A 26,499-nucleotide genomic window follows, 5' to 3' on the forward strand; every position below is an offset into this window, starting at 1 on the left:
TGATATCAAATTCAGATTAAAAAATTAATGTATTCCTGGGGGAAAAAAAACTGGATTAGATGACTTCTGAGCTCTTTTTTCATTTTTGAATCTATGAGCCTCTGATCTATAATGTTTTCAGTTTCCAAATTTGTCCTCATAAAATTATGAAAGGATAGTTCAGTGTTTTGTTTTTGTTTGGGGGGGTAGTGCTGATATTTTATGACTAGTTTGGGAAAAGTAGTGTAAGAAGATGAATGATAAAAACGAACATTTAGATACTGACTTTTTTTTTCAAAGGGGAAACCAAAAACAAGGAGATTCTCAGTGTTTGCCAGCACCTAAGAGAAAAGCAAGGGAGAAGACTGAACAAGTTTGAGTTCCTTCTTTTGAAGATGTTCTTTTATAGGTTTAAAAATTGTGTGCAATGAATTGAGAATCTAATGAACTTGTAGCTTTCCCTTGGTTATATTAATATGGTTTCCAGTAATAAAATGTTTATAATGCAGACTCTAATACTGTTTTGATGATTGAGTTCCCAAATATTTTATGATAGAAGCATTTTTAATAATAATACTAAAATATTTCTGGCTTTTAAAAAAAATTAAATTTTCAACTCACTGAAGTTTTAACACCCTGTCTGTGCTTATATAAAGATACTTTCTTCCTCCCCACTCTCAGAAAGCACTACTTGCCATGTGCTCTATATTTTTTTCAACTAAAGTGAAATTCACTTTAAAAAGATTACCAGAAAAAAAAGATGACTTGTTTTGAAAATTGAAAAGTTTTGAAATTCTCTTTGATGCAATCAGAGCTACACAGGAAAATATTGAGAATGACTTCCCCAGAGGGCCAGCCATTGTTGGCTGATATTTTCCAATGCTTTTAATATTAATTTACAGCTTCCAGACTCCCATTTCAATATTCTAAATGAAGAGATAATATAAGGTAGGAGATATATTTAGGTGAACACAGTAGTTTCTTCCTTCCTGTTTCTTACCCTCACAAAAACTCAGGAAAAAAATATTATTTTAATTGAATATAGCTGCTGCAGAAATAGAAATGTCGTCTTCTTCCTAATTCATTGTCTTTTACCATGTTTTAAAATTTAATTAATATATGTTGAAAGCATACTGGCATATATGGTACATAGTACATGACATTTAAATTATTTTAATGGAATTTTTCAATATAGTACAGTGTCAGGCTTTTGGAAGCAGTCTTAAAAACCTCATGAACATTGAAACAATAATAATAATGATGATGATGATTAGCATGTAATGCTTTAAGATTTGAAAAGCATATAAACTCAAGGATTGTTAGAGAAGATTTCTTTTAATAATGACCAATAGCCACATATTGATTGTTATGGACAGCCAGTATGTTCTATCTATTCTGACTTATGATGTCAGAAGTAATAGATCATTTCTTTTGAAATGCCACTGAAAGGGTGTGGTGTGTGTGTGTGTGTGTGTGTGTGTGTGTGTGTGTGTGTGTGTGTAATATGTAGTATGTGTTGGCAGGGAGGAGACACGAATTTAAATACTAAGGTACAGTTACTTGTATATTTTCCTCATCCTGTTTTTCCTTTCCTATCCTCATCCTGTTTACCCTATCTCTCTTCATTGCTCTGCTTTACTTCTACCTACTACCTTACCCTCCTATTCTTTAATCTACCTGCCCCCTAATAGTACCTCTCTTATCTTTTTCTTTACCCATAATATTCCCTTGCCCTCTTATTTCTTTCTGGATTTAGAAGATTTTATGCCCTTCTAGATATATAGAGACATAGATATATAATTACTTTATCCATCTCCCAAACCATTTTATTTTTTAAGAATTACCCCTCATGTACAACTCAAGCCTTTTTTTTTTCAAACTACCCAAATAAAAATGAGTCATAAAAAAAACTGATATTTTCATGTAAAGAATTTGATTTTGTTGAGTCCCTTATAAATTGGTCCTTAATATTTATTTTATATTTCTCTTGAATGTTATATAATGACAAATTTTCCTTTAAGTTCTGGGGTTTTTTTCCCCCAAAAATTTGAAAGTCTTTCAGTTTTTTAAATGTCTTTCTCCCCCCATCCCCCAATCAGAATTATATTTAACTTTGTGGGTAAGTTACCCTTGGTGATAATCCCTTTTTGTTCTACAGAATATAGTATTCCAAGACCTTCAGTTCTTCATTGTATTAGCTGCTGGCTCTTCTATAATCTTTATTGTAGCCCTATGATTTTTAAATAGTTTTTCTTGCTGTTTCCAATATTTTTTTCTTTACTTGGCAACTTTGAAACTTGGCTATGATATTCATGTAAGTTTCCCTCCTGGGATCTCTTTCAGGTGGTGATTGATGGATTTTTCCTATTTCTGCTTTGGCTTGTTGTCTAGAATTTCAGGGCAGTTTTCCTTGATAATTTTTTGTAATATTGTATCAAGCTTTTTTTAAAATTATATTTTCCATATAGTCTACCATTTATATATTATTTCTGCTTGATCTGGTCTCTAGATTTATGGCTTTTCTGATAAAAAAGCATTTTCTTTTCTCTTCCATTTTTTTTCATTGTTTTGATTTTGTTTTATAATTTCTTGAGGTCTTAAAATGTCATTAGCTTTCCCTTGCCCAATTCTAGTTTTTAAAGAATTATTTTTTCCTTAAATTTTTATTTCTCTAATTCAAATTTATTGATTTTTTTTCATAATTTTCTTGATTTTCTTGGATTGCTCTTATTTTTCTTTTCTAATTTTTCCTCATTTTCTCTATTTAAAGTCCTTTTTAAAGTTCTTATAAGATCTTTTTTTTGTGCTGGGATCCATTTGACATTTTTCATTGAAAAAAATTTGCTTTTTTTTTAGTCCCATTATCTTTCTCCAAATATGAATCTAGATTTTCTCTATCCCCATAGTAACTATCTGATTCAATTTTTTTCTCCTTTGCTTACTCATTTTCTGTATTGTTTAATTGTTTTATTTTGTTTTTAGCCACTATTAACGTAATCAAGTTGTAGTCACAAAGTATGGGAAATGGTGCCCCAAGCCTCAGGTCATTCTTACTGTTATTTTCCAAGGTCTGTTTTAGAGCCCAACTTAAATTCACCTCTTCACTTATAAGCCACAGTTAGGGCCTGCAGCCATACTGTATCACAAATGATCTTGTTTCCTATGGTCCCTTGGGTGGCTGCAAACCATAGCTATTCTCTCTGCACTAGAACTGAAACTAGAGACTATGCTCTCCTATAGGTGCCCACAGTCAACAGGGTCCCCAGCCCTCACTACTGCACTCACCAGATGTATCTTAGCTCCTTTTTCCAGCAGCTACAACCTGGAACTCTTGTTTTTCAACAGTGGAATATCCTTCAGTCTTCTACTCAGCCAAAACCATGTATTATGAGTATGCATATATGTATGTGTATTTAAATATATGTATGTTTAATTGTAGCCTAATTGGGGGAAGAGGGAATGGGAAAAGGAGAAAATAAGAATAAAGTAAAAAATGAACATAAGAGAACAAAAGAAAACCTACAAAGAAGCAAAGAAAGGATAGGTAGTTCTGGATACAATGTAATATTTATTAAATAAGCTTTCTTAAAGTGGAAATTTATCATTTCATATTTTGAATTATGTTCTTTGTGCATATGACTGTTTTTTTTTCTTTTTCTATTTAAATTTTTAAATCAATTAAAAAGGGAAGTACTCGGTGCAATAATAATTTTTAAAAATCACAATCCACATATAAATTTAAATTATAGCATTGTCTGTGGGAGAATGATGATGGTAGAAATAAAGAATGAGATCTGGTTTTAAGGAGTTTAAAATGCCAAAGAAAAGATGCCTAGAGGTAATGAAGAGCCACTATAGTTCACTGAGTGGTATGATCAGACTTGTAAGAAAATTATTTTTGAAGCTAAATGGATTTTGCAATCAAATTGGAGTAAAACTCAAGTCAGGGAGATCAATCATTACTCATTGGAATTTTTCCTTTTTCTTTTTTTTCCTTTGTAAGATTTTTTTTCCCATTTCATTTTCATTTGCAAGATGGTAAAAAACTTTCTTTTTTATATTCAAAATGATAAAGTTCTAAATGAAAATGAAAGCTATATGTATATAAAGAGAGGAACAGATTAAAAATGGTGAGGAAGAAATGGCAAGGTTTGCATGACTTTTAGTAAGGAGTAGATAACCCTAAATTTGCAAACCTGAGTGACTAGAAGGATGATAGTGTCCTTGATAGAGAGAGAAAGGAGTTAGGGACGAGGAAAAGATATACTTACAAGAGATGAGAGACAATTCGTCTAACTGTATTACAGAGTGTGTGGAATCTACTACAATGTAGTAAGACTGGAAAGGTGGAAAGAGACTAGATTATGATGGGCTTTACGTATCAAACAGAAGATTTATATCTTTTCCTGAAAATAATATAGGAAACCATTGGGGGGGGGGGGTATGTGATTTGGGTAGGTGTGGGTGGACACAAATTAAAACGAAGAAAAAGAGAAATTTGAGTAAAGTTAAATTGCAATGAGAGTGGATTAGCAACAGACCTGAGGAAGGGAGACCAATTAGAAAGAATGCTATTGCAGTAGTCCAGGACAGGGGTGATAAAATCTAGAGTAGGGTTGCATTTATGTTAGTGCAGAGATCTTCTGACTCTATAAGAGATTGACAACAGATTGCTTATGTGGAATTGAGGACCATAACAAGGTTGTGAACCTGGGTAATTGGGAGAATAGGGGTGTCCTTGGTAACAAAGAAAATGGGGGAGAAAGGTTTAGGGGAAGAGATAGTGGATTCAGTTTTTGATGAATTTGAGATACCTCCAGAACAGCAAATTTGAGATATAACTGGTGATATGAATCTAGAGCCCAGGAGAGAGATTAGGGTTAGTCTTCCCCAGAAACTGATGAATTCACTAAGTAAGATTGAACAGAGAAGAAAAGAAGGCCCCCAAAAGACCTTTGGGAGATATCACGCTATTAGTAAGTGTGATATGAATGATGATCCATCAAGGGAGTCTGAGGAGTAGTTCTGCAGGAAAAGAGAAGAACCAAGAGAGAGCAATGTCTGAACAACCTAGAGGAGACAGTCTATCCAAGAGGAAAAGGTTATTCCAATATGTCAAATGCTGCAAAAGCATCAAGAGAGATGAAGACTGAGAAAAGGTCACTAGATTTAGCGATTCATTGGAGATAGCAATTTCACAGCTGAGTGTGAAATTGAAAACCAAATTGAAGAAGATTTAGAAGAGAATGAAAGGAGAGGAAGTGGATTTACCTCGTTTACTGACTTTCTCAAGGAGTTTCTATGAGAAAAAGAGAAGAAATATTGAATAATAGCAAGTAAGGGGCATTCAGTAAGTATTTGTTGCTTAACTGAACAAAACTGATTTTATATTTCTATATCTTTATATAAAAGAACATCAACATTTTAAATTTACGGTTTCTGAATGGTGGATTCTATGAAACAATTCAACATACCATGGGGGGAGAGGGGTTGTTCCTTATCTCCTACTTTACAAGTGAAATCAAGCATTAAACAAGAGTAGAGATGCTTCTCTTAGATTAATAAATGGAATAGATAAACAAGAAGAATCACATAGAATCATCTTTATATAAAATAAATTCATTTCTATGGATATGTGTATATATATATCCAGAACCTTAAACAAGTTCTGATCTTAGCTTGGTTTATTGAAAGAGTGAGTGTCCAGAGAATAACAATATTAGAATAAATTTCCTTAACATAATTTATATTAAAGTAATTAACTTCAGATTTCCTTCTCTCTATTCACACTAACCCACACACTTCCCCCCACACACTTCTGTTCAGAACCTTAATAACTGACACTTTCAACTATTGCAAACATCTTGCAGTTGTTCTGCTTGCAGTCCTTTATCTAATTTATTCTCCACGTAGCTATTAAATTGTTATTAATTACTCAGATCTGATAATCTCCTTTACTCAGTAGTCTTTAGTATTTTCCTTTTGGCTATATGATACAACACCAAATTCTCAGCCTGTCGTTGAAGGCCTTCCATAAGCTGCCTACAGTTCATATCACTTCATTTTATTTACTCTGTTCCATTCAAGATGATCTGCTAATTGTTCTCCATGTCCTGCCTCTAAACCTTTGTACAAGTGGCCCTCCATGTCTGAAATATGCTCTTTTTTGACAGTCTTCCATAATATTAATGCTTACCCTCTGTTGATAATCTCTGATTTATTCTGTACATGTATGTGGTCCATATATAGTTGTTCACATGTTTTCTTTTCCTTTAGACTATGAGTTCCTTGAGAGAAAGAAAAACAAAGAAACAAAAAAGAATGGTAGAAAATTTTTGAAAATTTAAAAAATAAATAAAACAGAAAATTGTCATGTGCCCAGCAGTGTGGTATTCTCTTCTTTAAAATATAATGGTTCTCTGGGTGCAGGTTTCTTGGGGAGATTTTCTGGAGGCAGCCTTAGTTTCGGTTCAGAGAAATAATCACTTCAAATGCAGCCAGGTGTTAAAGTAGTTCTTTATTGTTTCTTCCAAAATAGCCCAGTTAGCTTTCTTTGGTTCCGAGAGCTCTTGTTGCTAGCTTCAGCCTCTCTCTGAATCTTGTTTCTGCCTGACTGCAGATTAGCTTCTCAATCTCCCGAACTGAACTCTCACTCTATCAGTCTTCCCAAGTGACTTCTGGCTCTAGCTCAACTCTGACTCGGGGCTTCTTCTGAACTGACTCTGTTTGACTGACTGACTGAAGCTCTTTTTATGCTTGGTGTAAAAGGTTGACTCCTCCTCTAAGAGTGGGATTATGGGAGGTGTGAATTCACAAAGTTACAAAGTTAACTTTGTATCTCCCTTTCTTGTGAACTCCAATGTGTGACCTCTAATGTGTGACTTCTAATGTGTAAACTCTTAAAGGTACAAATCCAAGAACATAAGCATTGCTTCCATCAATTCCACTTAGTACCTTGTTTCAAGTTCTGGCCCATAACATCTCCTTGTAGGATCAGATCAATCATACTGAACCATGCTAAATTAGATAATTATTGTCTCTATCAATTCTAATGACTAATACTTTGTAAGAATTCCAACACAACAGAATATCAGGAAGGATCAAAAAACATGGCAATAAATTTCCATTCAAGAAAGCATATATAATAAAAGAAATTATATTCATGAGTGTCCATCTTTTCTTTGTTTACTTGTTCGCTGCTGTGCACTTTTTTTTATTTTTTTATTTTCCTCTTTCATTCCCCCACTTCCTCAAGCAGGCTGTTACAGTTAAGCACCTGTATTTACATATACATATATGGAGAAATATATACACACACATATATATATATATATGCATACATATACATTCACACTCATCCATAGACCCCACACACATATATCCATATACACACATACGTTGGTACATACATACATTTCTACATATATATATACATGTTCACACATTAATCTATATGTAAACATGTATCTAAAACAATATTAGTATGGCTCACATATATTGTAGGTTTCTTTCTTGATCGAATCTTCAAGTTTGACTTTATCTAAGATCAATGATTAGCCTTACTTTTTTTCTAATAAATTTTACTCCTGATCTTTATAGGATAGGGACTCTCTTTTGCCTTTATATAAATCCCCAGAGCTTAACACAGTCCTGGCACATAGTAGACCCTTAATAAATTTGATTGACTAACCTGCCTCTTGGAATATCTTGCTTCTTCCAAGATACCTAAGTTGGTCCTTTTCTGAACTTCCTTGTTATTAACACATTCTTTTTCTTTTGAAATTATTTAGTATTTTTTTAGTATAAACTTTGTTTCTGCTTATGTATGTAACATGTTTTCCTTCCAAAATAATATGAATTTCTTGAGGGTAGACATGATTTTAATTTTGTCTATGGATCCCCAGTTTTCAAGTGCCATACTTGACACAAGATAGAAGTTTAATATATATGTTAAATTGTATTTGTTAATTTGTTAATTTTTGTTGAAACGTATTTTTTGTTAAAATGTATTAAATGACTTAGTGAGACAGAAAGTAGCAAAATAAAAGATGAATGAAATTTAAGAAGGTTTTTGTAGAAATGCTTCAGTTTTCCCTGACCTCCAGGTAGCAAAAGACTGAAAAGCCTGTTTATTTTGGGAGCCACTAAGACTTTAAATATCTCAGCCTTTTTGAGACTGTAGATTACCTTCAGAAACCCTCTTGGGCTTATAAAATAAAACTCTTCAATCCTACAGTTTAAATCTCTCTGAATTCTTTTCCTTTTACATTCTCACCTCTCCCCACCACAACCCAACATTCATATGCACCTTTAGGTGACTTTACCAGGTCTTCTGTTGAAGTAGGACGCCCAGGTCATCCATCTCTTCTATTTCCCCCCAGACTGTAATCTGGATTTGTCCATTATTACCTCATTCCTTCTTCCTAGCATCTCAATACAGTGTCTAATATTATTAAAGTTAGAAGAGACCTGAGATGCCCTTAAAAAAAAAAAAAATCCAGTTTTTTCTCCCTCACCCCCACAATTCCATTAAAAAAACAATAAATTCAGGCAAAAGAAATTCCCTTATCGGCCATGTCCAAAAATACATATATGCACCCTTGATGCATGTGTCTGTCAAGAATTGGATAGTGGGTTTCATCATTGGCTCTTTGGAATCATGAAGGTGATTGCCTTTATTAGAGTTGTAAGGTCCAGAGTTGTTAAGTGCCCTACCCAAAACTGCACAAATACTAAATGTGTAGGGCAGAAATTGGCACCAAGTTCATTGTACTAATCATCATACTACTCTGACATGCTTCTAGAAATAAAGAGCTCGAGGTCAGTATTGCAAACTAGTCCATATTTATAACATGTAAAAACACATCATAGATTATTAGAAAAACTTTCTGGTCATTTTAAAACATACTCTTTTTTTTTTATTTTTATTTTTTTGTCACATTTCCTCAAATGCAGAGGATCACTGAAGCTCTTTGGAAACAAAGGACTATTTCAAAAAAATAAGATAGCAAGGTGGTCAGATTGTCTCTGACTTGAGTCAAATAGAACAAAGAGCAATGAAATTAGAAGAATTATGAGTATTTTCCTTTATTGACTGAAAAAATAGCAGGACTACTTCCTACTTGGCTAAGTTCTGTTTCAAATCTACACAAAAGTAAATGCTAAATGATGATATAAATTTGGAAAGGGCCCACTTACAAAGGCAAGCAGTAGCTCACTTTTCAGTACACTGCTGGCTTCCTTTCACCCCTGTGTAGGATTCTTCTGTCTCTCCTTAGTTCTAATAAACATGCATCCAATATTGATGACAGTTTTCTATGCTCACGTTTTTCCCATTTTTTTTCTTTTGCTTCATCATATTTTTCATTTGAAGTTTGTAGCTTTTTTAGGACTATAATAATTATGTTTCTTGAAATCAAATTTTCTTTATTAAATAATTGATTCCCCCTACCCACTCTGAATGTGTCAATGTGAGACTTCAACAAAACCTTAGGAGTCTTTAATATATCTATTACTGCCTAACATTGCCAGGGGGCAGTATTTACTAAGCTGATCTTTTAGCAGACTAGCACAGAGCTACATAAATTTAAGTGGGCAACCTTAAAGACATAACTAGAGAAAAGAGTTAAGACATATCAATCCTTGTCTCATGAATTGGTCTCAAGTTTTTGCTTTTAGATGAGGAAATGACCAATAATGACAGATGTTTTCCTAAGGATATAATGCATTTGTTATGTTTTCATATTCATAATACAGATCTTATTTCTTTGACAATAGGCTTAAAAAAAATCCATTGCATTTCAGGTACCTGCTTATTGCATATTATTAGGATGTTGCACAAATATCCTGTTGAGCAATATATTGCCAGTTGGTCTGGGAAATGTTTAGGGTATGATGCAAACATAATCTCTCACTTAATCTCACCCTTCTTCCCATTCTCTGTCTCCCTCTCATCCTTTCTTTGCCTCTCTACTTTCCATCCTTCCAACTTTTCTCTTCCTCTCTCTCTCTCTCCTTCCCCTCCTCCCTTCCCCTCGCTTCCCCCACTCTCTCTTTTCCTCCTCTCCCTTTCTCTCCTTCCCTTCCTTCTCTCCTTTCCTCCTTCCCTCTCCATTTCCCTTCCTCCCCCTTTTCCTTCTTCCCTCCTTCCCTCCTTCCTTCTCTCTTACCTTCCCTCCCTTCCTCTTTCCATCTCTCCCTTTCTCTCTCCCTCTCTCTCCCTTTTTCCTCTCCCTTCCTCTCTCGGCCTTTCCCTCTTCCCCCCCTCCCAGTTGCTTGTTACCATTTTAGTGATACCCACTGAAAGATGGGTGTATTGTTTGTTGTCTGGCATTATCCTTAATCTCCACCTGCTTGCATTTTACAAGACTACTCTGAGCTAAAAGAAATTAAAATCAATTTTAAGAATTTACAAGACCACTCTAAACTAAAAGGAATTGAAACCAATTTCAAGAACATAATCATTATAATTGCAAGTGAACTTTTTAAAACTATCATTTGATATAGCTTAAAAACAATGAAATAGGCTTTTCAAATATATAAAGGCACAACATTCCACATTAGCTTTTTTGAAAAGATTTCCAATCAATATGTATTATATTTTGTCTTTAAAGAAATCAACTAAAGAATGTTGACTTTTTTAATTATTAAGATTCTTTATAAATAAATATTTGAGTCAGATAAGATAGTTTTATGGTATCTCTCTCCATAAAAAGAAAGACAACTTGGCCTATTGGATAGAGAGAAAAGCTTGGAGCTAGGAGTACCTGATTAAGTCTTTTGATTTTGTATATGTGACTGACTTTGTAACTGTGACTTTGACTATGTAACTATTATGTAACCCTTGACAAGGTATACTTGGCAAGTATACAAAGGGATACTAATACCATAACATTGGCAGAAGGGAGTTTCCTCCTTAAAATTTCCCTATATCAAAGCAAGCATGGCTCTTGTAACCATCCTTATCCCCACTCTGGATGACAAGAATATTTGGATATATTTAGTAAGTGTAACCAAATATAATTCATTTTGGGTTTTTAAGTCATATATTTTAAGGATATATTGGCAAGGAATCTCTTTCCTACACAAAGAATTGAATGTATGTTTCATGTCTACCCTGATCTGACATATTTAGAAAAGCAAGCAACTAATTAAGCAAAGTGCAAGAATATTCTATTCCTGGAACCCTACCCTTTTTGCTTTGTTATGAAAATTCCTGTTAACTGAGCAAATGGCTAAAGGCGTCATAATGCTTTGTATTTATATAACACCTTTTTATGGAGAGCTTAAAGTGTTTTTCAAAGATTGCCATTTCATCAGACCTCATAATTACCAAATAAGATGGCTTGAAACTGATGAAGACCTTTAAAATGTCAAAAATACTTTTTTTTCTTTTACATTTTCTGAAAATATATACTCTTCAAAAGAACATGATACCTTTGCACTTAGTACTCCTCAGAATTGTTGTTCTAACACCTCAAGTAATGATACATTCTTAGTCCACATTCTCTATGAATTGTTCCTGAGGAATATCGAAAGCCTTTCTAATAAAGCATATGTTATTTAAGAGCCATCTTGGCTCAATGCATAATAGGGAGCCAGCCTCAAAGTTAGGAAAATTTGTACTGCCTTTTGACACTGTATTTTTGATCACCCTGGGTAAATCTCTTCAGATCAGCATTGACAGAAGCTGTTCAGAAGTTATTTACTGGAATAAGAAATTACATATCCCAATCAAACAAGTCCAGATCAGAAGGGAGAAAAAGATATTGTGATTATAGTCATTTATAATCTTTTGAATTTTTGAATTTTCAAAAACTAGTAGAGTCATGATGATTAAATAATATCACAATAAATTATCATCTTCTTTCCCTCTTTTTATAGCTTTATGCCATTCCTTGGTTCCTCACCATGTTTACCCGTAAGTATATAGTTTTTTGTTTTCCTTTATCTAATATTTTGTCAGTATTATTTAATATCTTTATAGTTCCTAGATTATTCACATTTTTTAGTTAAAACACCTGTCATGACAATAACATCTGTATAGTACTCTAACTTTTTTTAAAATACTAATAGCTTTTTATTTTTCAAAATACATGCAAAGATAGTTTTCAACATTCACCCTTGCAAAACCTTGTGTTCCAGATTTTTCTCCCTCCCTACCTTCTTCCTCCCTAGACAGCAAGTAATCCAATATAGGTTAAACATGGGCTATTCTTTTAAACATATTTTCCCATTTGTCATAGCTCTTAAACAATTGATTTTTATTAACATACATCTTTTTTGTTAAGTCTGACTTCTCATGACCCCATTTAGAATTTTCTTGACAAAATTACTAAAGTGATTTGCCATTTCCTTATCCAACTCATTTTACTGATGAGGAGTTGGGATACACAAGGCTGTGACTTACCCAGATTCACACAAATAGTAAGGTCAACTTTAAACATATTGAAGATGAGTGTTCCTGACTTCAGGCCCAGCACTTTACCTATTGTAGCTGCCAAAAATCTATAACTATAAATTACTTTTGTTTTTTAAGGATTCAGTATGATAACCTACATATTTGTGGATTCTCATTTTCTAACTGTCAGAGATTATTCCTTCTAAAGCTAGGATGGACATACTATGAACTCCACAGATTACAGATCAAATAATCATTCTGTGAAAAATTGGTGAAAAATCTGCAAAAGTTTGCCAAGTGATGTAGGGTACAAATCTTTCTCATAACCTATAATGCGCCAGTTAAAAAAAAAAAAAAGCCACTACACTTTTAAAATATAATATTCCCTTTAGTGTTATATAGAGTTGCTCATATGGACCAAACCTTCACAAACAAAATCATTCTTATCGAGATTCTGTAGCAACTAAAACTTTTGTCATTTTCCCCCTAAACCAGGCCCATTTTAGAAGTAAAACAAATTAGATTTAACTCCTTCAGTATAAGAAAATAGAGCCCCTAATTTTTGAAAAGTCTACTTTAAAGTTCAGACAAGCATTTAAAATTATAATCTATTCTAATTAGTATTTGTCAGGCCCCTAGTGTGTAGAAGCCATTGTGCTAGTTCCTAGATAGAATGAGAAACACTTCTTTGTCCTCAAGTAATTTATATTCTACTGAAGGGTTCAACTTGTAAACAGATAAATATCTTTTTGTTATTGAGTTGGCACATTGTTGTTATTCAGTCATTTTAGTCATGTCTAACTCTTTGTGACCCCATTTTGGGGTTTTCTTGGCAAAGATACTAGAATAGTTTGCCTTTTCTTCTCCAGTTCATTTTACAGATGAAGAAATAGGTAAACATGGTTTAAGTGACTTGCCAAGTGTCACACAATTAGTAAATAAGTACCTATGGCTGTATTTGAACTCATGAAGATAAGTCTTTTTTGACTCTAGGCTCTGCACTTTATTCAATACATGTAGATGCACATACATGCTCATTTAAGAAAATGGAGAAGTCATTTGGAAGGAACATAACATGCATGAAGGCCAATAATGTGAAAAGTAATCTGGAAAGATAGGATTGATTCAGAATATGAGGGGCTTTATTGAGCTGAAGAGTTGGAATTTGATTCTAGAATCCAACCAGGAGGCCATTATTTTTGAGGTTTCCTATGGAAGCTAAAGCACAGTCACCATACATATGGTTATTCCTCCACCCTTCTTAGTTCACTGCTACTTCTAGCCATCATGATTCTCTTCAGTAACAAATTATGCTCTGATGGCCAGTCTCAGAACTTTGACTTCATCTATCCAAAAAACAGAGAGCTGTGAATCAAGGGCCTAAAGAAAAAGTTTGAATATGGCTAGCTTCCTGAAATCAGTCAGTCATTGAACTATACTGAGAGGTGAAGGAAATCCCACCAGTCTCCTGAACAAGGAAAAGGAAGAATCACATTTATTCCTTAGGCCAAGGAAGCCATAAGACAGAGATCTATAGATTTCCATTTCCTACCCTTGGAGAATAAAAACACTCTATTGCTTTATCAGCTAGAGAAATTCCCTTAAACCAAAGAAGACATTTTGGTAGGTTATTTGGAATATGGTTCTTTATATAACCAGTAGTCATTTGAGTTGATGCCTTCTTTTCCCATGCTTCCATTCTGCTCCCAGTCTGCAAAAGCCAAATTAGACCATCAATTACTACCATTTCATTTTAACTTGAAAACAGGTTATCACACCTTAATGACTAGATGCTTAGTCTTGGCACATGTACTGTGTTAACCAAATGAAAATAAGCACACAAACATTGAATTTTAAAGTTGTAAGCCATCTTGGAAATCATCAACTATGTCATGTTGCAAATAAAGTAAATGAAACCCATGAAGATTAAGGGACTTGTCCAAGTTCATAGCAGGATTTGGGTTGAAAATCAAATTCCTTGATTATTATTTAAAATGGAGGGGAAAAGGTAAACCACTTTAGGAACAGTTAAAACAGTGAGTTGTTGATTAAGGATTGGAAATATATCAATACAAATACAGAATTAATATTCCATAACAAATGTGCTTTTTTGGTATCTGTCAAGCAAATTAAACAAGAGACATGACTTTTGTAGCAACACTAACTACATAAAACCCTCAGACAGCAAACATAAAGCAAACATGAAGTTTGAGTTAAGTAAACAACTACTGGGTTTTGGTGACCTTTAAAATTCCTTAAGAAGTGTTAAGAAGCATATTCTAGCCAAAATTTTTCTTGCTAAATAATACTAGACTGGGTTCTTAAGTGTAAGTTACAAAATTGCTGAATCTCAAAGTGAGATGTTTTCTGACCTAATTTTCCATCAGGAAGAATTTTCCTTCTATTTTTTAGTGTAGTTGGATTCTGGGTACAAGGTTCAAGATTTTAATGTGGTCTGAGTTTCATCTCTTGAGAAGTTATTATTGGGGTGAGGAAAAAGAATTGAATCCTTTAATAATGCAGTAGTTGAAAAAAGTTTCTGATTTTTAAATGCCCTGTCAGTTGAATCAAAAGGTACACATAGTTAAACATAAAAACATTGATTTATATACCTGGAGACAATATGTTGTCCATCATTATCCACAATAATTCCCATGCTAATTCCAAAATGGTAAATGAATCTATGTGGTCCTAGGAATAGGTATTCCTGAGAAAGTGTAGATTTTAACAAGAATTATTAGGAATCAGGGGATGGCTCTGTGTCTTCATACCTTAAATTAATTGATAAAACATATCATTTTCTCCATTAACTAATCAAAGCAAAATTGTTCAGTACACAATCTTTGGGAGATAAATGCTTTTGCAAAGAAAAACAATTTCCATTCCCTTTTAGAGAGCATAAATCAGAGAAGCAATATTTTGATCAACAAGAAATTTATCTGCTTATTTTCACACTTCTACTGAATATCCTTATACTTAATATAGATTAAATAGAATAAGAACTCTATTAAAACTGATATTAGAGGTAAGAATGTCATCAGTGAGAACATTTTAATGTTTAACAATTTTCAAATCACAATTTTCCATAGGGAGAAATAAGTATTCTTTCAAAAATAAATGCCTCTTAAAATAGATGTAGTATTGTTCATTCTCAAACAATAAGGAAATTGTTATATGGTGGTAGCTAACAATAAAAGCTAATACTAATATGGCACTTTAAGAATGTAAAGTGCTTTACTCTACTGCTTTATTTTCACAACTTTCCTGAGAGGTAAATATTATTATACTCATTTTACAGATGAGGAAACTAAGGCAGACAAAAGTGAAGGGACTTTGGACAGTTAATAAATATCTGAGACCTAATTTGAACTCAGGTCTTCCTGGTTCTTGTTCTAGTGTTCCACAACCATTATTATTCTCTGTTATTTCTAAAGTTAACATTATTTATCTTGATCATTGTTTTTTGTTCATATTATTTGACAGATGTTTTTCCATTACACAAGATTTTTCATCTCTGGGATACATTACTGCTAGGAAATTCTTCTTTCCCATTCTGCATTGGAGTAGCCATACTCCAGCAACTACGAGACCGGCTCTTAGCTAATGGCTTCAATGAGTGCATTCTGCTCTTCTCTGACTTACCAGGTACATGGAGTTCTGTATAGATATATGTATATAAATAAATAGATGAATAAGGAGTGACTGAAAAGTAGGAAACCATATGGCAAGTTGAGTCACGTAACATTATAGCCATATTTATATATGTGTATCAGCGAGATGGACAGTGTATATATACATATGTTCTTTTGAACCTTATCATATTTTGACAGTATTTAGGAGTGATTAGATAAAATATTTATTAATTATAATTTAAGAAGGTTATCATAGTCTAACATGTACTCCCAAAGTACATGAAAGAATTATACTCTTAAGTTCATTTGAGACTTGGCTATTTAGAATTTAAAGTTATCCTGTAGGAATGGTAGTTGGGCATTTAGGTTACCTTGCAAAAGTCTAGTTAGCGTATAACTGCTTAAATACTGTGATGTGATATCGATTTGGATGATTTATTGATTCCTTCCAGTGTTGCAGATCATAACTATACTCATGCCTATCCATTTTGTGACTCTTGTTCATGTCCTCCTTTAAGTTTGCCACAGGGGTTCACTCAGCATATAGGAGACCTTTCTCACCTTCTTTGACATAGTAAGGATAGAAGAATAGCATCCATAATCTTTCCCTCACCATATGTTCTTCAGCTTCTCTTCCTTAGTTATATGTTACATTCTTCTCATATCTACAATCACCTATTACATGGTATCCATTTTTAATTTTATGGAAACTTGTAACTATGACTTATTGTAAAATGTTGGTATTTTAAAAAATGAATCTTTAAGAGTTTCCATGGATATCTTGGGATCTGTAAAACCTTTGCAATTTGCTGAAGACAATGTGCTTCTCCTGTTCCAGGCCCAGTTAGAGGTCCATCTAAGCTCTTTGCCCAAATAATACTGATGGACTAGTTAGTACATATCATAATCAGGGCAGTGGGAGTTCTTTGTTCATTTGATCTTTGTTGAGTAAATAGGCAACAATATTTTGATACTGGTCACAGATATCTTTTAGAGGTTCTGCAGTGTTCCAGGACTTGATATAACCAATGTCATCTGCAATTGGAGTCATTGTTGGACCTCAGTATTCACAAAAAAAAAAAATCCCTTTTTGACTTGGACTCTTCACTGGATCTCTTCCATCACAGTGGAGATTATGTTTATAACTCCATATCTCCCTAATTTATGTTTTGCCTTTTATCTATAATCAGAGAGTCACTAAACAGAAGACAAAAGTATATTGAAGCTAACTGTAAAATGGTACAAAGTTTTAATAATATTGGTTTTAACGTGAACAAATAAGTTCATGTTTTGGGACATTTGGTCACCTCATATTTCAGTGTTTATGATAAACATAAAAAAGAACAATTTGAAAATAATTACAATTTATACACTGCAGAGAATGAGGACTTAGAGAAATACAATGAAGAATATTCAAAGATAGGCATGAGAGGCTTAATGAAAACTATTTTGGAAAACATGGTTGAGAAAAATGAAATGGGAATTTTAAACTAAACAAACTTTATATAAAATGGATATATTGGGGGAGAAAGGGGGGTCCAGAAACATTGGCAAAAGAGAAAACTGAATATCATGTCTCACACACAAGGAAGTTAATTATATTTTAAGAAACAGAGAATGACTCATTAATACTTCGACACAATGTTTTAAGAAAAATTGAAGAAGGATCAAAAATGAGAATAACTAGAATATATTTGAAGCAGCTCTAAACTAACTTATTGAAATAATCCTTTTACTTCAAAAAATGAAAAAAATTCTAAAAGAACAACACAGATTATTACTATTTCATAAAGAATATCAATGTACATAAATCATTGCCCACAGTGAAGAGATCAAAGAAGCCTAGAATCCACTTCAACCAGTCAACACTTGGTCTCCTTGCCAAAGAATGGGTTATGTCAGCCAAGGACAAAATATACTCACACTTGTAAGTGAGCAATAGCATCCCATTAAAAAGTGAGAACAGGTGGAGGGAAGAGTTACAAAGTTAAAAAAACAAAAAAAAGCTTGGTAAGAATAACAGTTTCATAGATATAGAGTTAGAAGAGACTTTACAGGCCAACAAGGTCAACTACTTCATTTTATAAAAGAGGAAATTGAACCACAGGAAAGTTAAATGACTTAGCTAGGGTCACACAGCTAATAATTGTATGATGCAGGTCTTGAGCCCAGGTCTTATGTCTCCAAGTACAGTGCCCTATTTACTATTCTGTGTTACCTCCCATGTAAAAATCCTTAGCAGAACATGGTTATCTGGCTTATAGGTCCAATATAGAAAGGTATCTATGGACAAAATTGGAGGATGGACAATAAACAGATGTAAAATGGGAAAGAGAAAAAAACAAAAACCTATTTTCTCCATCATTGGTGGTGGAATTATTACATATGGACCTTAACATAATATTTATTGCCTGGTTTGCTGTATGAAGGAGTAGAAATAATATTGAAGACAACAAAGATGGGAAGATTATCTGAGATAGAACAAGTCAGCACAGAAGAGGCCCATGCTGAAGGTAACATGTTTGGGCGGCTCTGAGGGACCAATTCAGTTTTCAGGATGTCTTAAAAGAGGAGATGATACCTACACTTAGGAAAAGTCATTTAGCACTTAATTATTCAGAAATAAAAGCAGAGAAAATGCTGGTATTTTACAGAACTATATGTCACCTTTTCTATTGATAAATTCTTTATGAAAATTTCATACATATGTGTGAATATATGTGTGTGCATATATATATGTGTGCATACATATATATGTGTGTATATGTGTGTATATATATATATATATATATGTTTACATATATATATATGTATGTATATGGCATTGTTAGTGAAACTATGAGAAATGAATGGGTAAGCTTTTGCCAAAAGGTATTCTTCACACTATTCCAGCTATGCAACTGACAGAAAAGTGTAAGTGTTAAACAATTTCCCTGTGGTTTTTGTTCATTAATTATTTAAAATAAATTTTCAGGTTAGCAATATATATGACACTATATATAATTCAGTATACCACCTTAAAGGTTTTCTTATAATAAGATGTCTCCCATGCAAATGGCAGAATCACACAGGAGCCCTTCAAAAATATGACAACTGGAATAACTTTGTTCAGTTCTATAATTATTAATATGAAAGGCAGCATGACATATAGTGGATAGAAAGGTGGACTCAAAATCAGGAAGACATGGGTTCAATCTCTACTTCGGATACATATTTTTTATATGACCCAGTTAAATGCCTTTATCTCTCAATGCTCAAGGCAACTCCTTTTTATTAGAGAGACGCTGCTGACCTCAGTTGTTAGAGAGCTTTTTTATCCTCATGTCCTCTAGAGGACTGAAATTAAAAAGGAATTATTCCTCTAATTATTGATATAAAATGGGTCATAAAACAGGAAGAAGACATGCTCACAAAGCTGTTTTGAATTGTCAAGGAAGGTGACTCTCAAAGAACAAATGGAATGTCACAGAAATGATGAGATTCTCTTGACACTCCTGTTTTTGGGTGTTATTGTGGTATATAGCATCAAACTTTACAATAGTGCATAGTTCTATAAATAAAATAAACAATAAACATTTATTAAGCACCTATTATTTGCCAGGAACTATCCTAAATGAGATATGTGAAGATAAAATTTTGGGGCAGCTAGATGGTATAGTGGATAGAGCACCAGTCCCTGAAATCAGGAGGACCAAAGTTGAAATCCAGCATTAGACACTTAACTTCCTATCTGTGTGACCTGGGCAAGTCACTTAATTCCAGGTGCCTTGCCAAAAAAAAAAAAAAAAAAAAATACAAAACAAAAATGAATGTATAAGAAACATGATAACTTAAAAGAGTTTGGCCCAAGTCCATATAGGAAGAAAGGGGTGGGGGGGGAAATGTTCATTCATTCAGACATTTCAGTGGTTTAATGTCCCCATTTAGTGTTTTCTTGGCAAAGATACTGGAGTGATTTGCCATTTCCTTCTCCAGTTCATGTTACAGATGGAGAAACAGGCAAACAGGTGACTTCCTTTGGAAGAGACAGCTAGAAAGTATTTTAGACCAGATCTGAACCTAGGTCTTCCTGACTCCAGGACCACTTACTCTGTCCACTGCATTACCTTCTGGTCAGTCATACATCTCATTCACTCTGATGATATTCTTAATGTTATGTCTCAAAATCATATGGCAACATGAAAAGGGCAAGGTTGGGGTCAATAAAAGTGATTACTTAAGAATAATCCATCACTTTTCTTTCTATTCAGATATAGACCCAGTTGGTCAACCATTTACAGTATCTGTCCATGATATGTTGTCTGATGAACCAGTTTTATGGTCTAAACATGTGCTGTATATGTTCATATGGATTGTAAAGACAGTGAGGTGATGCAGCCATAAGATCTAAAAGTTGCCTTCCAACATATCAGGAAAATCTCCCCTGAGGAGAATTTACAAAATGACTTAGCTAGTCACAGGAAATGATTATGTATGAATGTTCTGCAGTATTATCTACATCAGTGAGATCGCAGATAGAATAAAATATTGAAATACATCATTGATTATAACGTCAATCATTATATCAATGCTTTAATATTTTAAATGCCATCAGTCCATGTTTCCATTTCATGAAATAATAATAACACCTTGGATTTGTTTAATATTTTTCCTTCAAAGTACTCAAAATAATAAGAAAACTTATTAGTTTTCTAATTTATTGATTAAAAATTAAGGTAGTTCATTTCTTACATTTAAAAGCCATTTGTTCATTTCTGAGAAAATCTTAGAGAATACCAAACTTTCTCTTTTGTGTTTATGTGTATGTGCATATGTTTGACAAAAACAAAGAAGTTAGGTCCATAAACTAAGAGAACTGTTTGTACCCTCCAGATGTTTTCTTCTTATTCCCAACATGTCAAAATAAACAGACAATGATTAATCAGGATTAAAAGCATTTTCCAGTCTGTCCTAAAAAAAAAAAAAAAAAAAAAAAGCAAAAGTTACTTTGTTAGGATTGCTAATTATGTGTTTCCAAGTAAGGCAAATTTCTTGTCCTACTCTAAGTGCATTACTTAAAAATTCATCAAGAAAAGATTTTTTTAGCCTGCTACTAGTCATGAATATGTCTATTATCAAAAGTATCTGACTAGTTGAGAATAAATAAAATTTTTCTTTCATCTGAGAAGAACAGGATTATATTAGTGTTTTTTTGCTGAGGCAATTGGGGTTAAGTGACTTGCCCAGGATCACACTGTTAGGAAGTGTTAAGTATCTGAGGCCAAATTTGAACTCAGGTCCTCCTGACTTCAGGGCTGGTGCTCTATCCACTGCACCACCTAGCTGCCCCAAATTATATTAGTTTTGGGATAGCTAGGTGACACAGTGGATAGAGCACTGGACCTGGAGTCAGAGAGAACCAGACTTCAAATCTGGCCTCAGACACATAATGCTTACTATCTATATGACCCTGGGCAAATCACTAATCTTTTTTTGCCTTGCAAAAAAAAAAAAAAAAAAAAAAGACAGAAAGAGAGAAAAGGAGAGGGAAAGAAGGATAGAAAAGAAAAAAATAAAGAATTAAAAATTAATTCTTTAAAATTAAAAGAAAAAATTTGTTTTAATCTGTCTTATCAATAAACTCTCTTGGCCCTTTTAAGATAGAATACCCTTTGTTTATATAAAGTGGCTTGATCCAAAATGCCTTTCCTTTTACCATCCCATTATTTGACTATTGTCTTTTTGAAAAAAGTTCCGATAGTATGTCGGAGATAACTCATGAAGAACTGTTTCCAAACCAGTAAATAAAGGGGTATTATTTAGAACAGAAAAGTTTACGCATGTAAAAGATACTTGCATGTTCACACTTTCCTATATCAAACTTTGGCTTACATGACACAATTTCTTTGAGATCTTTATCCATTAGTCATTTGCATCTTAATTCTGCCTGAAGAGATAGAATTCTTTTCTTCATCCTGCTGAAGAACTGGTTTAAGATATCTGACTTTGACCCAAAAGTTTTGCCAGCTAGATGGCGCAGTGAATAGAGTACCAGCCCTGAAGTCAGGAGGGCCTGAATTCAAATCAGGTCTCAGACACTTAACACTACCTAGCTGTGTGACCCTGGTCAAGTCACTTAATCCCAATTGCCTCAGCAAAAAAAAAAAAAAAAAAAAATCTGACTTTTAGATATATATTAACAACTAATATATATTAGTATTCTTGGAAAGAGTGAAAAAATATTTTTAAGATTTCAAGAAGATTTTTTTTTTTAGGTTTTTCATTTTTTATTTTTCTTATTTAATTTGAAAAAACAATAAGAAAAACAGAAAAAGAATATAAAACAAAAATAAAGCAAAACAAAAGAAAACATTGAAATGTGCCTAGCAGAATATCAGGGAGGATTCACAAAATATAATAATAAATTACCAGATCAAGAAAGTACAAGAAATTATATTCATGATATTTTTTTCCTTTACTTCCTTATAAAGTATTCTTTAATTCTCTGCTGTGTACTTTATTGAAGTTATTCTTTTTTCCCCCTTTCATCCTCCTACCTCTCCTAAGCAAGCTAAGTAAAGCTATATTTATGTATATATATATATGTAGAAATATATATATATCTGTACATACATACACATACCCCCCCCCATATACACACATATCTTTCCTATCCTTGCTTTTTGCTTAAATTCTGCTCCATAACTTGCCTTGCAATTACTTAATCTCCCCTCTCCCAAGGATCTCTCCTTTGTCTTCTTCCCTCACCCTTTCCTTCCCCATCTGCCCATCTTTCCCCTCCTTGTGTGTGTATGTGTGTGTGTGTGTGTGTAGTGTAATCTATTGAACCCATTCCTGATGTGAGTATGTTTTCAGAATAACAAGCCTTGCTTTCCTCTCCTCTCTAAAAGCTTCTGTGTCTATTCTTCTGCATCTCATTTGTATATCATTACTATTTTTATCTTTGCTCTGACAATCTTTCTTTTGAGCTATCCTGTTGTTGATGTGAATCTTAAACATATAGCATACATTCCTATGCAAAAAAAACCAATTTGTTTATGTTTAAACAGTTTGTCCATGTTGAGTTCCTTAAAATTGATTTTTAATATTAGCTCTTGTATGTTAAATTTTCTGTTAAGTTCGGGTTTAGTTGATAGAAAGTCTTGAAAATCTTCAAGGTCATTGAATGTCCATTTTTCTTATTCAAAATGTATAGATAATTTTGCTGGATATGATATTTTTGGCCTCAGGCCTAGTTCTTTTGATTGTCAGTACATATGATTACAGAACCTGTGGTTTTTTAGTGTAGCTGCTGCTAAGTCTTGTACAATTTTAATTGTATTTGTTGCGTATTTGAATTGCTTTTTCTTATTTCTTGCAAAATTTTCTCTTTGATATGGGGATTTTGAAGTTTAGTGAAAATATTCCTATATCTTTTGCACAAAGGCTGTCTTTGAGGTGATGATCAGTGGATTTTTTGATCCTTTTCCATAGAAGGCAAATTGCAAGTCTACAATAGATCACCTCAGTGCAATGGGTAAGCCATAAGCACCTGAAACTACAGCATGGAAAACTAGTGACTCTACTCCTTGCTCTCAGCATTAGAAGCTTCAGACATTTCCCCCTGTGCCTTGGGAGCAGAGTTCAATTTTAAAAGTCACAAAGTAAGCTAAAACACACAAGAAAAAGAAAAGAGTCCTAACCAGAGAAAGCTGCTTTGGCAATGGGGAAGATCAAAATAAAAACTCAGAAGAGTACAACACCATCAAAATGCCTAATTATGAAGCCTCAGGGGAATATGAATTGGTTGCAAGCCCAATAAGTCAATTTGCGAAAGCTCAGACAGGATATTTAAAATCAGCAAAACAATTAGAAGAAAAATTGGGGAAAGAAATGAGAATTATACAGGAGAATTATGAAAAAAAAAAGAGTCAACATTTTAGAAAAAGAAGCACAAAAAATGAAAGAAGAAAACTCTTTTAAAAAGAGAATTGGTCAGGTCAAAGGATATTATTAGAATACAGATAATTTTCAGATGAAGAAATTGAAACTATTTCTAGTCGTATGAAAAGGCGCTCCAAATCATTATTGATAAGAGAAATGCAAATTAAGACTCTGAGATACCACTATACACCTCTCAGTTTGGCTAAGTTAACAGGAAAAGATAATGACAAATATTGGAGGGGATCTGGGAAAACTGGGACACTGATACATTGTTAGTAGAATTGTGAACAAATCCAACCATTCTGGAGAGCAGTTTGGAACTATGCTCAAAAAGTTATCAAACTGCACACCCTTTGATCCAGCAGTATACTGGGTTTATATCCCAAAGAGATCTTAAAAGAAGGGAAAGGGACCTATATGTCCAAAAATGTTTGTGGCAGCCCTTTTCATAGTGGCTAGAAACTAGAAATTAAATGAATGCCCGTCAATTGGAGAATGGCTGAATAAATTGTTGAGTGAATATTATAGAATATTATTATTCTGTAAGAAATGACCAGCAGGATAACTAGAAAGAATCTGGGAGAAACTTACATGAATTGATGTTAAGTGCAATAAGTAGAATCAGGAGATCACTACACACGGCAACAAGATAACACAATGACCAACTCTGATGGATGTGGCTCTCTTCAACAATGAGATGATTCAAACAAGTTCCAATTGTTCAGTAAGGAGGAGAATCAGCTACACTCAGAGAGAGAACTATGGGAAATGAGTGTGGATCACAACATAGCATTTCCACCCTTTCTGTTTTTGTGTACTTGCATTTTTGTTTTCCTTCCCAAGTTTTTTTTTTCTTTCTTTCTAGATCCAATTTTTCTTATGTAGTAAGATAATTGTATAAATTTGCATATATATATTGTATATGATATATTTTAACATATTTAACATGTATTGGACCATCTAGAAGAGGGGGTAAGGGGAAGGAGAGGAAAAGTTGGAACAGAAGGTTTTGCAGGGGTCAACGTTGAAAAATTACCCATGCATATGTTTTGTAAATAAAAAGCTATAATTAAAAATATATATAGAATTGATCAAATGGAAAAGGAGGAAGGAAAGCTAACTGAAAAAAAAAATTCCTTAAAAATTAAAATTGGACAAGTGAAAACTAATGACTCTTTGAGATATCTAGATTCAGTCAATCAAAATCAAAAGAATGAAAAAATAGAAGAAAATGTAAAATATCTCATTGGAAAAACACCTGACCAGGAAATAGATCCAAGAGAGATAACTTAAGAATTATTGGACTACAAGAAGGCCGTAATCAAAAACAATGCCTGGACCTACATCTATCAAGAAATTATCGAGAAAAACTACCCTGATAACCTAGAAGCAGAGAGTAAAATAGTCACTAAAAAAAAAAATCCACTGATCTTAAGAAAGAGATCCTAAAATGAAATGTCCAAGGAATGTAGCCATATTTTTAGAATAATCAGATCAGTGACAAAATACTGCAAGCAGTCAGAAAGAAACAATTCAGATATCAAGGAACCACAATCAGCATTCACAGGATTTGGCAGCTTCCACATTAAAGGACTGTATGTTATAGAATATGATATTCTAGAAGGTAAATAAGCTTGAATGACAATCAAGAATCAACTACCCAATAAAATTTATATCTTTCTGGGGAAAAGATGAACATTCAATGAAATAGGGAATTTTCAAACTTTCATGATGAAAAGACCAGAGCTGAACAGAAAATTTGATCTTCAAATACAAGACTCAAGAAAAGCATAAAAAGGTACACAGGAAATTTTTAAAAGTCTTATTCAATAATATTAAACTGTTTACATATCTACATTGGAAAATGATACTTGTAACTCTTCAGAACTGTATCTCTAGTAGATCAGTTAGAAGGAATACACATAGGCAGAGGATGTGAGTTTGAGATGACTTTTATTTGATGATATAAAAAAATTAAGAGATTAAAATAAAAGGACTGTACGGAGAAGAATAGGTAAACTACATCATGTAAAGAGGTACAAAAGACCTCATGCAGTAGAAGGAAAGAAGGGAAGGAATGAGTATTGTTTCAAACTTGTTTTCACTGAATTTGGATCACAGAGGGAATAACGTATACATTCAGTTAGATATATAAATTTATCTTACCCTATAGGGAGGTAGAAAAAAAGAAAAGGGGCGCCTGAAATAGAAATAGGAGAAGAAAATAGAAAGAAAAGGGAGGGACTAAGAGGAAGGAAGATTGAGAAAAGTTGGGTTAGAAATAAAATACTGATTAGTAGGAACAGGGTAAAAGGAGAAAGAAAAGTATAAACAGAAGGAAAATAGGATGAATGAAAATACATAATAATCACAGCTGTGAATGTGAATGGGATAAACTGATCCATAAATCGAAGCAGATATAGTAACCAGGTATTTGCTAAACCCCCAAATTCCAGCTTCTGGGATAAGATTTTGACAAAATTTGACAAAATTTTGCTGGGAAAACTGGAAAATAGTCATAAACTCAGCATAGACTTACATCTCACACTCATTCCAAAGTAAGGT

The 26,499-nt window shown here is 33.3% G+C and overlaps 1 protein-coding gene across 5 annotated transcripts in view; it reads left to right on the top strand.

The window, feature by feature from the left end:
- Positions 1-26,499, top strand: part of TBCK (TBC1 domain containing kinase) — a 296,708-nt gene that overhangs the window by 136,828 nt on the left and 133,381 nt on the right. For 3 of the 5 annotated variants that reach the window (XM_031944192.1, XM_031944195.1, XM_031944194.1), the window contains 3 exons: positions 11,863-11,899; positions 15,863-16,024; positions 18,441-18,524. In XM_031944192.1, coding sequence (XP_031800052.1) covers positions 11,863-11,899; positions 15,863-16,024; positions 18,441-18,524 — 283 coding nt within the window. Of the gene's footprint in view, positions 1-11,862; positions 11,900-15,862; positions 16,025-18,440; positions 18,525-19,986; positions 20,124-26,499 lie in introns of all 5 variants that reach the window. The other 2 variants (XR_004230437.1, XM_031944193.1) reach the window with 2 other exon arrangements.

Source organism: Sarcophilus harrisii, chromosome 6, assembly GCF_902635505.1.
Source record: "Sarcophilus harrisii chromosome 6, mSarHar1.11, whole genome shotgun sequence".
Lineage (NCBI taxonomy): Eukaryota > Metazoa > Chordata > Mammalia > Dasyuromorphia > Dasyuridae > Sarcophilus > Sarcophilus harrisii.